Source organism: Pristiophorus japonicus, chromosome 1 (assembly GCF_044704955.1).
Source record: "Pristiophorus japonicus isolate sPriJap1 chromosome 1, sPriJap1.hap1, whole genome shotgun sequence".
Taxonomy (NCBI): Eukaryota; Metazoa; Chordata; class Chondrichthyes; family Pristiophoridae; genus Pristiophorus; species Pristiophorus japonicus.
The window spans coordinates 193666041-193680435 of NC_091977.1; the positions used below are offsets into that span (position 1 = coordinate 193666041).

Sequence of the window (14395 nt, forward strand, 5' to 3'; positions counted from 1 at the left end):
GAGCAAGCCATTCGGCCCTTCGAGCCTGCACCACCATTCAATAAGATCATGGCTGATCATTCAACCTCAGTACCCCTTTCCTGCTTTCTCTCCATATCCCTTGATCCCTTTGGCCGTAAGGGCAATATCTAACTCCCTTTTGAATATATCTAACGAACTGGCCTCAACAACTTTCTGTGGTAGAGAATTCCACAGATTAACCACTCTCTGAGTGAAGAAGTTTCTCCTCATCTCGGTCCTAAATGGCTTACCCCTTATTCTTAGACTGTGAGCCCTGGTTCTGGAACTCCCCAGCAACGGGAACATTCTTCCTACCTCTAACCTGTCCAATCCCATCAGAATTTTATATGTTTCTATGAGATCCCCTCTCATTCTTCTAACCTCCAGTGGATGCAAGCCCAGTTGATCCAGTCTCTCCTCATATGTCAGTCCTGCCATCCTGGGACTCAGTCTGGTGAACCTTCACTGTACTCCCTCAATAGCAAGAATATCCTTTCTCAGATTAGGAGACCAAAACTGAACACAATATTCCAGGTTTGGCCTCACCAAGGCTCTGTACAACTGCAGTAAGACCTCCCTGCTCCTAAACTCAAATCCTCTCGCTATGAAGGCCAACATGTCATTTGTCTTCTTCACCGCCTGCTGTACCTGCATGCCTACCTTCAATTACTGATGTACCATGACACCCAGGTCTCGTTGCACCTCCCCTTTTCCTAATCTGTCACCATTCAGATAATATTCTGTCTTCCTGTTTTTGCCACCAAAGTGGATAACCTCACATTTATCCACATTATACTGCATCTGCCATGCATTTGCCCACTCACCTAACCTCTCCAAGTCACCCTGCAACCTCTTAGCATCCTCCTCACTGCTCACACCACCACCCAGCTTAGTGTCATCTGCAAACTTGGAGATATTACATTCAATTCCTTCATCCAAATAATTGATGTTTATTGTAAATAGCTGGGGTCCCAGCACTGAACCCTGCGGCACCCCACTGGTCACTGCCTGCCATTCTGAAAAAGACCCGTTTATTCCGACTCTCTGCTTCCTGTCTGCCAACCAGTTCTCTATCCACGTCAATACATTACCCCCAATACCATGTGCTTTAATTTTGCACACTAATCTCTTGTGTGGGACCTTGTCAAAAGCCTTTTGAAAGTCCAAATACATCACATCCACTGATTCTCCCTTGTCCACTCTACGAGTTACATCCTCAAAAAATTCCAGGAGATTTGTCAAGCATGATTTCCCTTTCATAAATCCATGCTGACTTGAACCGATCCTGTCACTGCTTTCCAAATGTGCTGCTATTTCATCTTTAATAATTGATTCCAACATTTTCCCCACCACCGATGTCAGGCTAACCGGTCTATAATTCCCTGTTTTCTCTCTCCTTCCTTTTTTAAAAAGTGGTGTTACATTAGTTATCCTCCAGTCCATAGGAACTCATCCAGAGTCGATAGACTGTTGGAAAATGACCACCAATGCATCCACTATTTCTAGGGCCACTTCCTTAAGTACTCTGGGATGCAGCTTATCAGGCCCTGGGGATTTATCGGCCTTCAATCCCATCAATTTCCCTAACACAATTTCCTGACTAATAAGGATTTCCTTCAGTTCCTCCTTTTCGCTAGACCCTCAAACCCCTAGTATTTCCGGAAGGTTATTTGTGTCTTCCTTAATGAAGACAGATCCAAAGTATTTGTTCAATTGGTCTGCCAGTTCTTTGTTCCCCATTATAAATTCACCTGATTCTGACTGCAAAGGACCAACGTCGGTCTTCAATAATATTTTTCTCTTCACATATCTATAGAAGCTTTTGCAGTCAGTTTTTATGTTCCCGGCAAGCTTCCTCTCATACTTTATTTTTCCCCTCCTAATTAGACCCTTTGTCCTCCTCAGCTGAATTCTAAATTTCTCCCAGTCCTTCGGTTTGCTGCTTTTTCTGGCCAGTTTATGTGCCTCTTCCTTGGATTTAACACTATCCTTAATTTCTCTTGATAGCCACGGTTGAGCTACCTTCCACTTTTTATTTTTACTCCAGATAGGGATGTAAAATTGTTGAAGTTCATCCATGTAATCTATAAATGTCTGCCATTGCCTATCCACTGTCAACCCTTTAAGTATCATTCACCAGTCTATTCTAGCCAATTCACGTCTCATACCATCGAAGTTACCTTTCCTTAAGTTCAGGACCCTAGTCTCTGAATTAATTGTGTCGCTGTCCATCTTAGTAAAGAATTCTACCATATTATGATCACTCGTCCCCAAGGGGCCTCGCACAACAAGATTGCTAATTAGTCCTCTCTGATTACACAACACCCAGTCTAGGATGGCCAGCTCTCTAGTTGATTCCTCGACATATTGGTCTAGAAAGCCATCCCTAATACACTCCAGGAAATCCTCCTCCACCACATTGCTTCCAGCTTGGTTAGCCCAATCAATATGTAGATTAAAGTCGCCCATGATAGCTGCTGTAACTTTATTGCACACATCCCTAATTTCTTGTTTGATCGCTCTATCTTTAGTCATCCAGGGAGCTCTAGCTTTGGATGCCTTTCCTTTGCCCTCCCGGGAATATGTATTGTCTGTACTCGAACTATCTTCTCTTTGAAGACCTCCCATTGCTCATTTACTGTTTTACCTGCCAATCTTTGATTCCAATCCATCTGGGTCAGATGCATTTCAACTCTATGAAATTCACCCTCCTCCAGTTGAGTATTTTTGATTTTTCTTGCCCATTTCCATAACTACTCTATACCTAATGATATTGTGATCACTATTTCCTAAATGCTCTCTCACTGAAACACACTTCACTTGCTCCACTTCACTCCCCAGAACAAGATCCAGCACTGCTTCCTTCCTCATTGGACTGGAAAAACACCGATCAAGAAAGTTCTCTTGTAAATGGGAATAACAGAATCATCAATAGCGACAAGAAAGTTCCCTTGTACACATTTGAATAATTCCTACCCCTCTTTGCCCTTTGCACTGTTACTATGCCAGTCTATATTAGGATAATTGAAGCCCTCCATTATCACTAAAGTTCTTGCATCTTTCTGTAATTTGCCTGAAAATGTGTTCCACTATCTCCTTCCCACTATTTGGAGGCCTATAGTATATACCCAGCAACATAATAGCTCCACTATTTTTCCTTAATTCCAACCAAATAGATTCTGTCTTTCAATCCTTAAGTACATCTTCCCTTTCTAGTGCTGGAACAGTATATTTGATCAATACTATCACCACTGCACCTTTTTTCCTTCCTTATCTTTCCTGAATGCATTGTAGCCAGGAATATTAAGTGCCCATTCCTCCCTTGTTTGAACCAAGTTTCTGTTATTGCCACTATATCATAATCCCATGTGGTCACTTGTGACTGCAGCTCACCAATCTTATTTACCTCCATGCACATGCTCTTTAAACCCATCTTAGTCTGCCTCACATTTCCCCCTGTCTGATCCCTCCTATTTCTGAACTTTATTCTAATGCTGTTTGTCTCTTCCAGTCCTCCGTGCCTCTTGTATGTGCTCTCCACTGCTTCATCCTGGTGCTCCTCCCCTAGCCAAATGAGTTGAAACCCTCCCCCACAGCAGTAGTTAATCTCTCTGCGAGGACATTGTTCCCAGCCCTGTTGATGTGCAACCTGTCCATCTTGTACAGGTCCCTCCTGCCCCAGAACAAGTCCGATTCTCTTTACAAAAGCAAAATTCTGCAGATGATGGAACTCTGAAATGGAAACAGAAAATGCTGCAGGTCAGGCAGTATCTGTGGAGAGAGAAACAGAGTTAACGTTTCGGGTCGATGGTCAGATGCTGCCTGACCTGCTGAATATTTCCAGCATTTTCTGTTTTTATTTCCATTCTCCTTTATTTGCTGGGTGTTTGACATATCTGGAAACATATCACCATGTTTAAGAGTCTCTGAGCTAAGAAATCTACACCTAGAATTTCTGTTTGCCCGACATGGAATGGAAACTCTCTGGACGTGTGTACTTGCGGTATGATCTTAGGGACATACCACACTTGCCAAAGACCAGAGAGCTTAGGCACGCAGGGTTGTTAAATATTTATTTATTTATTCATTCTTGAGATGTGGGTGTTGCTGGCAAAGCCAGCATACATTGCCCATCCCTAGTTCCTCTGAGAAGGTGATGGTGGACTTGCTTGCTAAGTTATTTCAGAGTGCAGATTAGACTCAATCACATTGGTGTGAGACTGGAGTCAATATGGACCATACCAGGCAAGGATGGTTTTCTTCCCTACAGAATATTAGTTAACCATTTGGGGTTTAATGACAATCCGACAGCTTCATGTTCAACTATGAATTCAAATTCTCAATTTAAAAAAATCTGAAAATGAAAGGCTGGAACCATTAAAAGTGACCATTTCAGAGCCTAGACTAAAGGTCTCCAAGTGCATCTGGAGACACTCCTGGAGTGTGACCAACTAAAACTGCAGTTTAGCACCACAGAACGCAGGTAAGCTTCCTGTACTGGTTCCGTGAGGACTAACCTTCCCATTAGGTTATTGGTTTTCAGGGATATCTGGAGTCTTAATGGGATGAATCCCATCTGCCATTGACCGGTCTAACCCTTGATGTTCCATTAATGAGCCAGGCTGATTGACCAATCATCAACTGCCTGGAATGCTGTGAACCAATGTTTCGGATTATTGAATCTATCATGGAAGGTTGCCTTGGTTACAACCTTCCATCCCCAGTCATGCCATCTTGAGCTAACTTGATACCAAAGAGTTTCCACTTGAGCCCCCCGTCTGTTCTCTCTTGTAGAGAATTAAGCAAAGGTGTCACCAGGCAGTAGCTCACATCTTCAATGAGCCAGCTATCCATTATTCCTCTCCTTTCTGGAGTTGTGCCACATCTGACAGCCCCAGAGTGAAAGCATCCCACAGATGCCATATCTTGAGGTAATTTATTTTAGAATCATAGAATGGTTGCAGCACAGAAGGAGGCCATTCGGCCTGTCGAGCCCGTGCTGGCTTTCTGGAAGAGCACTTCAGCTCGTCCCACTCCTCTGCTCTTTCCCTGTAACCCTGCAAAACTTTTTCCTTCAGTTACTTATCCAACTCCTTTTTGAAAGCCACGATTGAACCGGCCGCCACCACCCTTTCAGTCAGTGCTTTCCAGATCATAAGTACGCGCTGCGTTACAAAGTTTTTCTTATGTCGCCTTTGGTTCTTCTGCCGATCACCTTAAATCTGTGTCTTCTGGTTCTCAACCCTTCCGCCAATGGGAACAGTTTCTCTCTATCTAACCTGTCTAGACCCTTCATGATTTTCTGGTGCCATTCCATCAACTGTCAGTATGCAACAATGCCCCCTCCTGTTTAGGTATGCCTTGAATTGTTAATAGACATGAATGACTACATGTATAGTCAATTATACCTATTTTCAAAATTTTTAGCTGCCTCTGCTGCTAATTGCTACTAAACTATATGTATGTAGGTGCATAGCATAACAGGTCTTTAGTTAATACCTTAATGGAGTAGCAAGGTAGCTGACTCCTGTGATGCCCTAAGAGCTTGGGAAAGACCCTGTGGCATAAAACATAAGAGCACTTGTGACCTTCACTACCAGTAGTAGTTGATTGTCTCTGCAAGGCCTCTCTGTTTAACTTAATCATTGCACCTTTTGTCAAGCCCCCTTGTAGTTAATGCTGTTGTGGTAGATCTACTGTCTGGGGTGTTTGTCTGCAAGATGTGAGCTCATCTGCTCTCTATATTCCTGGGTTGTCCTCTTCTTCCGATCCAGGTGTATTATGAATTACCCAGCAATGGCTCTTCTGCACCATTCACTTCTCAATGCTTTGGATACATTGAAATCTTGTCCTTTGTAACAGCATTCTCAACTGGAACTCAGGGCCCACTTTTCTTTTATCTTTCCTTCCATTCCTCTTCTGGCTGTATAATTCTGACAAAGTTTCACTTGATTGGCTTTTAACAAAGTCTTGATAGGCAACATGTATTTTCTGTGCTGCTAATTTCTGTGAACATATTTTAGGATGGGAGCAGGAATCAGTCAGAGTAACATTACAAACAATCTATAAAAGCTTTCTACCTGTCTCACAGCTTTGTTTGTCTATGTGTACTTTTTAATCAAAATTAATGCACTGAGAAAACAAATGGCATAAGCATCCCAACAGCTTGGCTTTCTTAGCTGTACAGTTACATCTTTACTGTGTGATTTAAATTGAAACACGTCGGGGCATATATTTTTCCACAGTTCAAAGTGTCAGTCACCTCAAAGTTAGTTTTTGAAATAAACATAAAGGAAAATAATGTAGATGATGGAAATCTAAAACAAATGCCGAAAATGCTGGAAACAGCAAGTCAGTCAGCGTCTGCGGATTGAAAAGACCAGTTACTGTTTCATGTGTTGACCCTTTGTCCACATCTGAAACATTGGGTCAAATTTTGCTGAAAAGATAATGCCGCCTGAACGATGCACACCGTTATTAATGCACAAATCAGCCAGCAACTTCTGGCGAGGAAGAGATACCCCGTGAATTGCGAATTGCCACAGGTTTCTGGTCGATTTGTGTCGCTGCACGGTGTCTTGCTCTTAACCTCCCTGTAAGTTTTGAGGTTGCTGAATTTGCACATTAAACTTGCCACAGAAAATTAAGTCTAGTAATTAACAACGTAAGTGCCCTTTTAACGATGTGATAATTGTTAATGACTGCCATTTAACCTCTCTTGTCCAGAAAGTGAACATTTGTAATTGTGGAGTCTCATTCCTTCAGGTTGTGAATTGTTTTACGAGATTTTAAAAAATTTTAAATTTAAAATTTAAATAATTTACTTTATCCTTTCTGTCTCTTTTTCTCTCTCTCTTAATCCAATCTTTCTTTCCCTTTCTTTATTTCTCTTTCTGTACCTGATTTGATATTGAATTCTAATTCACCCTCCTTCTCAGTCCTTCCTCTGTTTATTTATCAATCCTTAAATATCATTGGTCTAGGCGATCTATTGTCTGTCCCGTTGTTCACCAAGGTCCCAGATGCCCTGTTGCCCTCGCTGCGTTTTATCAGAATTTTTAAAAATCTATACGTGCACAAATAAGCTTTCGCTTGCCATATCTATCTGAAAGCTTTCATAGCAAATACTTTCAATAAACCTGCATGTTTTAAAGCATTTTAGGCAATAATTAATAAAAAGATGTTTGTTAATTTAGTGCTTAAAGTGTGAATGGTTATGGTGTATCTGCATTTTATAACTGAGCGCAAAGCATCTCTGCACTTTTAGTCTGGAACACATCAGCATATATACCAGCCCTGCATTTATTGTAACAATTGCAGAGATAGGATTGATTTAGTTCAAGCTAAAGCCAACAGTTAAAATGCTCCATGTATATTAAAATCCATGGCAAACAATGAACGTTGCCCCTCACTGGGTAAACGTACCATCTAATTGGGAACTCGATTCTAAAACCAGGAAAACTTCAGCCTCAGTTGCCAGACGGCGCGGAGATCGCTGACCTTACCCAGGATAACAGTAAGGGTGCTCATGGCTTCAATGGCCCTGGATTAAGGAGGGCAAAAAAAATCTGCCAGGGTTCCTGCTCCTAATCTATATTTGGCAGGTCCTGTTGGAAAGTGTATGGGGTCGAAGTTCGTTTTGGGCAGTGGCGCAAACCGGACGGGCTCGAATTGGCTGCTGTTATATGCTCCACCCGATAGTCAGTCCCATTGACGTCAATATAAAGTCCGGTGTAGAACAGGCGGCCGACGCTACACCACCCAAGCTTCTAAGCTATTGTATGTAGATGTTAGGCGGGGACAGTTTAGGCCTTCAGTGGTTGAATAGTCTACCAACGTGTGCTGTCTCGGCTCGCACATGATGAATAGCTTGGCCGAGGTATTGTTGGGCTACCACCACCTTCATAACGATACCCAACATGAATCAGTGCCTTCCAGAATGCAAGGAGAAATTGGGGAAAAATGCATTTGATTGAAATATTGTCGCTAAATTATTGTGTTTAGAAATAACTTTGGAATTCATATTCTCTTAATGGGAATAAATTGTTGCAATGCCATTATAGTGAAACATTGAATCCTTTCTGTTTAAGGTTCCAGTGGCGGTAAGGCAGCAGGCGTGCCCCCAGGACCTCCTATGTACCTTGACCTAGTATACATTCCAAATCACTGCAGTGCCAAGACTGTGGATGCAGAGTTTTTCAAACGAGTGAGATCTTCCTACTATGTAGTGAGTGGAAATGACCATGCAGCTGAGGAACCGAGCAGGGCTGTGCTTGATGCTCTCCTGGAGGGCAAGTCTCAGTGGGCCAGTAACATGCAGGTAACGTTACTGACTCTTTCAAAATATATTTTATAATTTTTATTTTTACCATTTTCTGCATGAATCACAGTTAAATAATATATTTATAATATTGTACTTGCACTGAATATAACTATTTTCCATTTAAGTTCCAGCAACAACTTGCATTTCTATAGCATCATTACTGTATAAAAACGCACAAACACTTAAATCAGTCAAATGCCACGAGGGCCTGTAAATGAGTGAGCAGTCTGTCCACCTGAAACAGGCGTATGGCTGCTCTTCTATACAGATTGGGGTCCTATGCCGGTTGTAGGACTAGTTGTACTAGCCTGTGGAGATAACTAATGTATCAAGTTAAATGTTAAGCTCCGGAGTCTGTCTGGGTTCTACTGAAAATAAGGTCTTGAATGTCCTAGCCAGCAGTGCTTAAAGGAACCACTGCAGGCGGCTCAAAAAATGGCTACACACCTTTTTTAAAAGTTATATACTGCAGGCCTCTGCCCGGCCATGCCCACCAGTTCCTCCCCCCCAGCCCCTTGGCTTTACCTTCACCACGCCCCACCTCCACCGACCCCCCACAACCCCCCCACCACCACCTCCAAGGACCCAGCTATGGACCGGCTTGCTGTTGGAGCCGGCCTGAATTTGTCAGGCCTTGAGCAGCCGTATTCAGGACGTCTGTTTGAATAACTCGCTGCTTTTATTCAAATGAGGCCCGATGCCAAATTTGTCTTGGGCCTCAGGACAGCGTGGACCAGCGTGCAAAGCAATCGCTCCGCTGAATTGTCGCCCACTTTGGGCGCAAGTCTAATTTCTGCCTCATGTGCTGACATCAAGAGGATGCCCGTGTATCAATGGAGGAGTGAGTTTGAAGGGTGAGATTGACGATGGAAGGGAGGGCAAGGACATCAGCTAGGGACCACGAGTGCGAGTTCCCATGGGGATTGAAATCACCCTAGATGTGGACTCTCGATGCAAAGATTTGAACAGATATGAGGGAAGAAAATTCTGGGAGGAAAGCAACTGTGAGTCATTAGATGAGGAAGATCTTGAAGAGTTGTGAGGCCTGCAAGAACCAAGCAGTGGAGAAGGAACTGGAAGATTGAGTAAACAATGGTATTTGGAGATGACTACTTTTCCACTACATTTTGGATAGGGGACATGGTGGAACATAAGATTCTGGGGGGGCTTGACAGGGTAGATGCAGAGAGAATGTTTCCTCTCGTGGGGGAATCTAGAACTGGGAGGCATAGTCTCAGAATAAGGGGTCGCCCATTTAAAATGGAATTGAGGAAGAATTTCTTCTCTCAGAGGGTCAGGAATCTTAGGAATTCTCTGCCCCAGAGAGCTGTGGAGGCTGGGTTATTGAATATATTTAAGGTGGAGATAGACAGATTTTTGAAGGATAAGGGAGTAAAGGGTTATGGGGAGCAGGCAGGGAAGTGGAGTTGAGGCCATGATCAGATCAGCCATGATCTTATTGAATGGCGGAGCAGACTCGAGGGGCCAAATGGCCTACTCCTGCTCCTATTTCTTATGTAACATGAAACCAAGCATAGCGGCCTCAAAATCAGTGATGTAATAGAAAATATTTAACTAATGTAAAGATGAAAAACAATTATAATAAATCCTGTTTAGTATCTTCTAACAATACCGATTTTGTTCATCAGCATCATTTGCATGAACCTAGAAAGATACAAAAATGAGGGGCAGAAAAAAACCATCTGGTCCATCAAGCCTGCACAGTCATGATGCTTGAAGCATCATGATTAGACACCCCCTAGCCACCAGCAGCCATTGAGAGGCAAAGTAATGTTTAAAAACCCATAGCATATTTGAGGGAACAAATCATGCAAAATGCATCTCTGACCCCCTTAGGTGATCAAAACTAGTCCAGGAGACCAGATTGACCTTGGCCGGCCTCCCACTTTGCACCTTCTGTAAAGTTGAGCTCATCCAAAACTCTGCTGCACATATCTTAACTAGCACCAAGTCCAGTTCACCCATCACCCCATGTGCTCGCTGGCCTACATTGGCTCCTGGTCTGTCAACGTCTGTCGATGTTAAAATTCTCAGCCTTGTTTTCAAATCCCTCCATGGCCTCGCCCCTCCCTATCTCTGTACCCACTTCCAGCCCTCCAACCCTCCCGAGATATCTGCGCTCCTCCAATTTTGGCTTCTTGCACATCCCTGATTTCAATCACTCCACCATTGGTGGCTGTGCCTTCAGCTGCCTAGACCCTAAGCTTTGGAATTCCTTCCCTAAAACTCTCCGCCTCTCTCCTATAAGACGTTTCTTAAAACCTACCTCTTTGACCAAGCATTTGGTCATCTGTTCTAATATCCCCCTGTGGGGCTCGGTGTCAAATTTCATTTGAAAATCGCTCCCGTGAAGCCCCTTGGGATGTTCTACTACATTAAAGATGCTATATAAATGCAAGTTGTTGTTGCTTATATTAGCTGGTATTTCAGCTACCTTTTATAAGACATATTCTCTGCCCCAGCCAGGAACTGGTTCAGCACTCTTTTGAGCAGTTGCAAAGAGTCAGCGCTGACCGCACCAGCCATCAACTTATTTCATAGATCTACTATCCTCATATCAATGACTAAGGGAATAGTGAGTAGCTGTGACTCTGATTGTTTAGTAGATGGAGTAGAGTTTCACCATGGTTTTGTGTTGGATTATAGGTTACCCTGATCCCAACCCATGACTCTGAAGTCATGCGGGAATGGTACCAGCAAACTCACGAGAAGCAACAGGACCTCAACATCATGGTACTAGCAAGCAGCAGCACTGTCGTCATGCAAGATGAATCGTTCCCTGCCTGCAAGATTGAACTGTAACTGGGAATCCCATAAAACCAGAACATTCAACCAGTTGTCTAAGGGGAAGCACTCAAATGGAAATTAAAAAAAGAGGGAGAGCAGATATAAATCAATGTCTGCTGAATACTGTACGATAGATTTGTTATACAGGTCACTAGCGTGTAACACTTTCCAGACTATTTAGTTCCTATGCTAAGGCAAAACTTTCGTATTCCTAAAAAAAAACAGGGTTTAAAATACTTGGAAGTGTCAAGCTCCGAACCCATTACATTTGTGGTGTGGTTGATCCTGGTTCAGGCTCTTTATGTTTCGAAGAAACTGATTCAGTGAAAGAAAGTTAGATGATTCTTATCTGTGGGACCAGAACTTTTACACGACAACAAATCGTCACAAACTGTTAACAACAATAGTTTAAAAAAGTGTGAAATGTAGCTTTTTAATTACTATAATGCTGTGTGAGGCAATATACAACTTTGAACTCCACATGGTAACATATCTTTAACATGTGCTAAACTCTCACAAGTATTTTGAACCCTATTCACATAACCAGCCCACCCACCCCATAAATATGCAGAGATATTTAACTAAGGCATGTTCCCTGTGTACCAGCTTCTTGACAGATTTAATTCTGCATTTGAACATGGCATATTGCCATTAAGCCTTGATAAAACTGCATGCTTAAAAAAAATGACAGCTAATATACTTAAGCAGAGACCAAAGGAGTTGGGAGTACACATACTAGTCATTTTGCCTTAGACAGTGACTTGAATGTATTGTGATCTAGGTTGCACTTTTTTTTAAATGAGAAGTGTATGAGGCAGACAACAGATGGGTAGTGAAGATCAGTGTAGGACGGTAATTTGAGTAGTGCTGTGATGTGTGTGGGTGTGAATGTGTATGCAACACCATGATTTCCTTGAGACCAGTCATAGCAGATGTTCAAATGTGATGGATACTTTTTTTTCCCAAAAGTAGTTGTTTTTAGCAAGCACAGGATTAGGTGGAATTGGAATATGGAAAAAGAATCACTACAAGTGTGTAGAAAGTTTTATTTCTTTGTTTTGGTTTTGTAATATGTTATAAGTAAGTAGCCTCCATTCTTTTTGAATTAATTAATTTTTTTTCAGCCAAAAAAAGCCAAGTAAAGGTTCACTAGCTGGGTGCATTATGTTGACTTAGACAGAAAAGGTGGTGGCTCTTGTAACAAGCTAAACTATCGACCATTTATAGCTCTAAAAATTATCTTGCTAGAACCTTATTTATAATCCTTATAGCTTACCTTTAATAATACTATATCCAAGTTAATGTTGTACAGTCCAAATTTGAATTAAATCTGTTTTAATTCACGTTTGAAAAAGATCCAACAGTGGAAAACATTTTGGTATATCTATCTTCTTCATTAAGTACCGGCAAAGCATTTGTAATTATAAAACTTGAGTTGTATTACCTTGAAACCCACACACAAGACGCAAGTTGTACAGGTGTAAGTATAAGTGTACCAGACAATGTGGTGAACAAAATTGTAGTATTTGTGTCATGTAAGGAATCTAGACGTGTTGAGTGCAGTTTTTCACAGCGCTGCTGTACTAAAAAGTTAAAACCAGTCAATCTTTGACATGAAAAGTGAGGGAGTGCAGTGTCAAAACCTGGGAAGCACTTAAGATTTTTTTTTAAATTATTTTGGCAAAGAAAAAACATGTGCTGCATGTTTTGGAGCAAATAAATTAAGTAGTTTCATGTTGTATAAAACTGGATTCCCAATCGGAGATGGTGCTGTTGGAAATATTGGGGAAGTTTTCAGAAATCAACTTGTACCTTCAACAAAACATTAAAATTTGTGTGTGGATGATGATAATGATTGGTTAGTTGAAGACTAAAATAATGCTAGAAAAATGAACACTATTTGAAATCAAAGTTATTTCAAATGGTTTACCAGCAGCTCATCGTGAATTAGGTACTTGCAGTGAAGATTGGGGGGATTTTTCAGCAGTATGATTGGAGTCCACATAAGCCATTTTAGGTACCCTCTCTATAAAAGTTAGTCATAATTTTGTTCCTACTTGTGAACCTTTCCTAGAAAACCTTGCAAGGAAGCTCGTGTATATTTTTGAATACTATATTTTTGTGTTGAGAATGTATTTGGTGTATATTTTAGTAAATATATTTTGTTTGTTGAAATAGGGGAAATTAATTTTAGGAGAAACGCAAGTCAACAAATGCCGAAATGTTCAAGTGAAATGCATTGAGAACTACAGCAGCTCTGTTTTAATCTGATAAGTGGTAGCATAGATATAATACTCAATGCTACACAAGATGTGAATGTGCAACGTTAATGATAATCTGAAGCCCATTATTTTCTGATAGTCTTGATTCATTCTTGTATGCTTACTAGTCCAAGGCTTGCAGTTTTCCAGTTAAAAATCTCTATAACTGAGAACAGAATACCATGTCAATCTTTGTGACAAGAATGTACTTTTCTTTTATACCAAATATGACAGCTGTTTCTTTGCTATAATACTTGCATGTTTCCACCTCCAGTTGAATGTGCAGGATTGAAATCAAATTGGATTGAAACTGTGGTATCATGTCATTCAGATGTATGTATGCTTTATTGAGATTTTTGATTGGCTTTAAATATTGTGGCCTCCAACTACTTTGGTGAAAGGCAGTCATAACATGTAGAGAGTGTTGTGCACTACCTGCTAGAATTCCTTGCGAGATTGTTATTTACAAAAGTGGATCATTACTCTATTTACATAATGAGATTTCTGCCCAGACACACAATGATTAATCAATGCACCGAAAAAATATGCATGAGGACAGTGAAAACTTACTGACATTTTAGTAACTGCTCACATCTGATTTAACTTCCTTCTCCATTGTGATCCAAAAATGTACACTGTTGGATCTAGTTAATGAGCCTTAGTCAGGAATTAGATGCCCTTTGACCCCCACTGATTGTAACTTTGCCAGATATACAACTTATGCAGCTGCTTCCCCACAGATATGACCTCATTTTTGTATAGTACTTTTTTTTAAAAAGCTAATTATTTTATTTTTAAATACTTTGTGAACAAAAGTGTGAAGCAAAATTGTTTTAACAGAAAATGAAAGCACCGTTATGTTTGCACTGTTTTTGTACACAGCTTTCCTAATGTGGCAGGCTTCATTAGAATCAAATTTTATTGTGTTGCTTCAGACACCGAACTTATGCAATATTACATTTGTATTATAAAGTTTTGTTATTGTTGTATTTTATTTGAAGAT

General features: G+C 41.1%; 1 protein-coding gene across 1 annotated transcript in view; it reads left to right on the top strand.

The window, feature by feature from the left end:
• The window catches only part of map1b (microtubule-associated protein 1B), a 138012-nt gene extending 124443 nt beyond the window's left edge, over positions 1–13569 (top strand). The window contains exons 6-7 of the mRNA XM_070885921.1: positions 8091–8320; positions 10991–13569. Coding sequence (XP_070742022.1) covers positions 8091–8320; positions 10991–11146 — 386 coding nt within the window. The 3' untranslated portion in view covers positions 11147–13569. The remainder of the gene's footprint in view (positions 1–8090; positions 8321–10990) is intronic.
• The last annotated feature ends 826 nt before the right edge of the window (positions 13570–14395 follow it).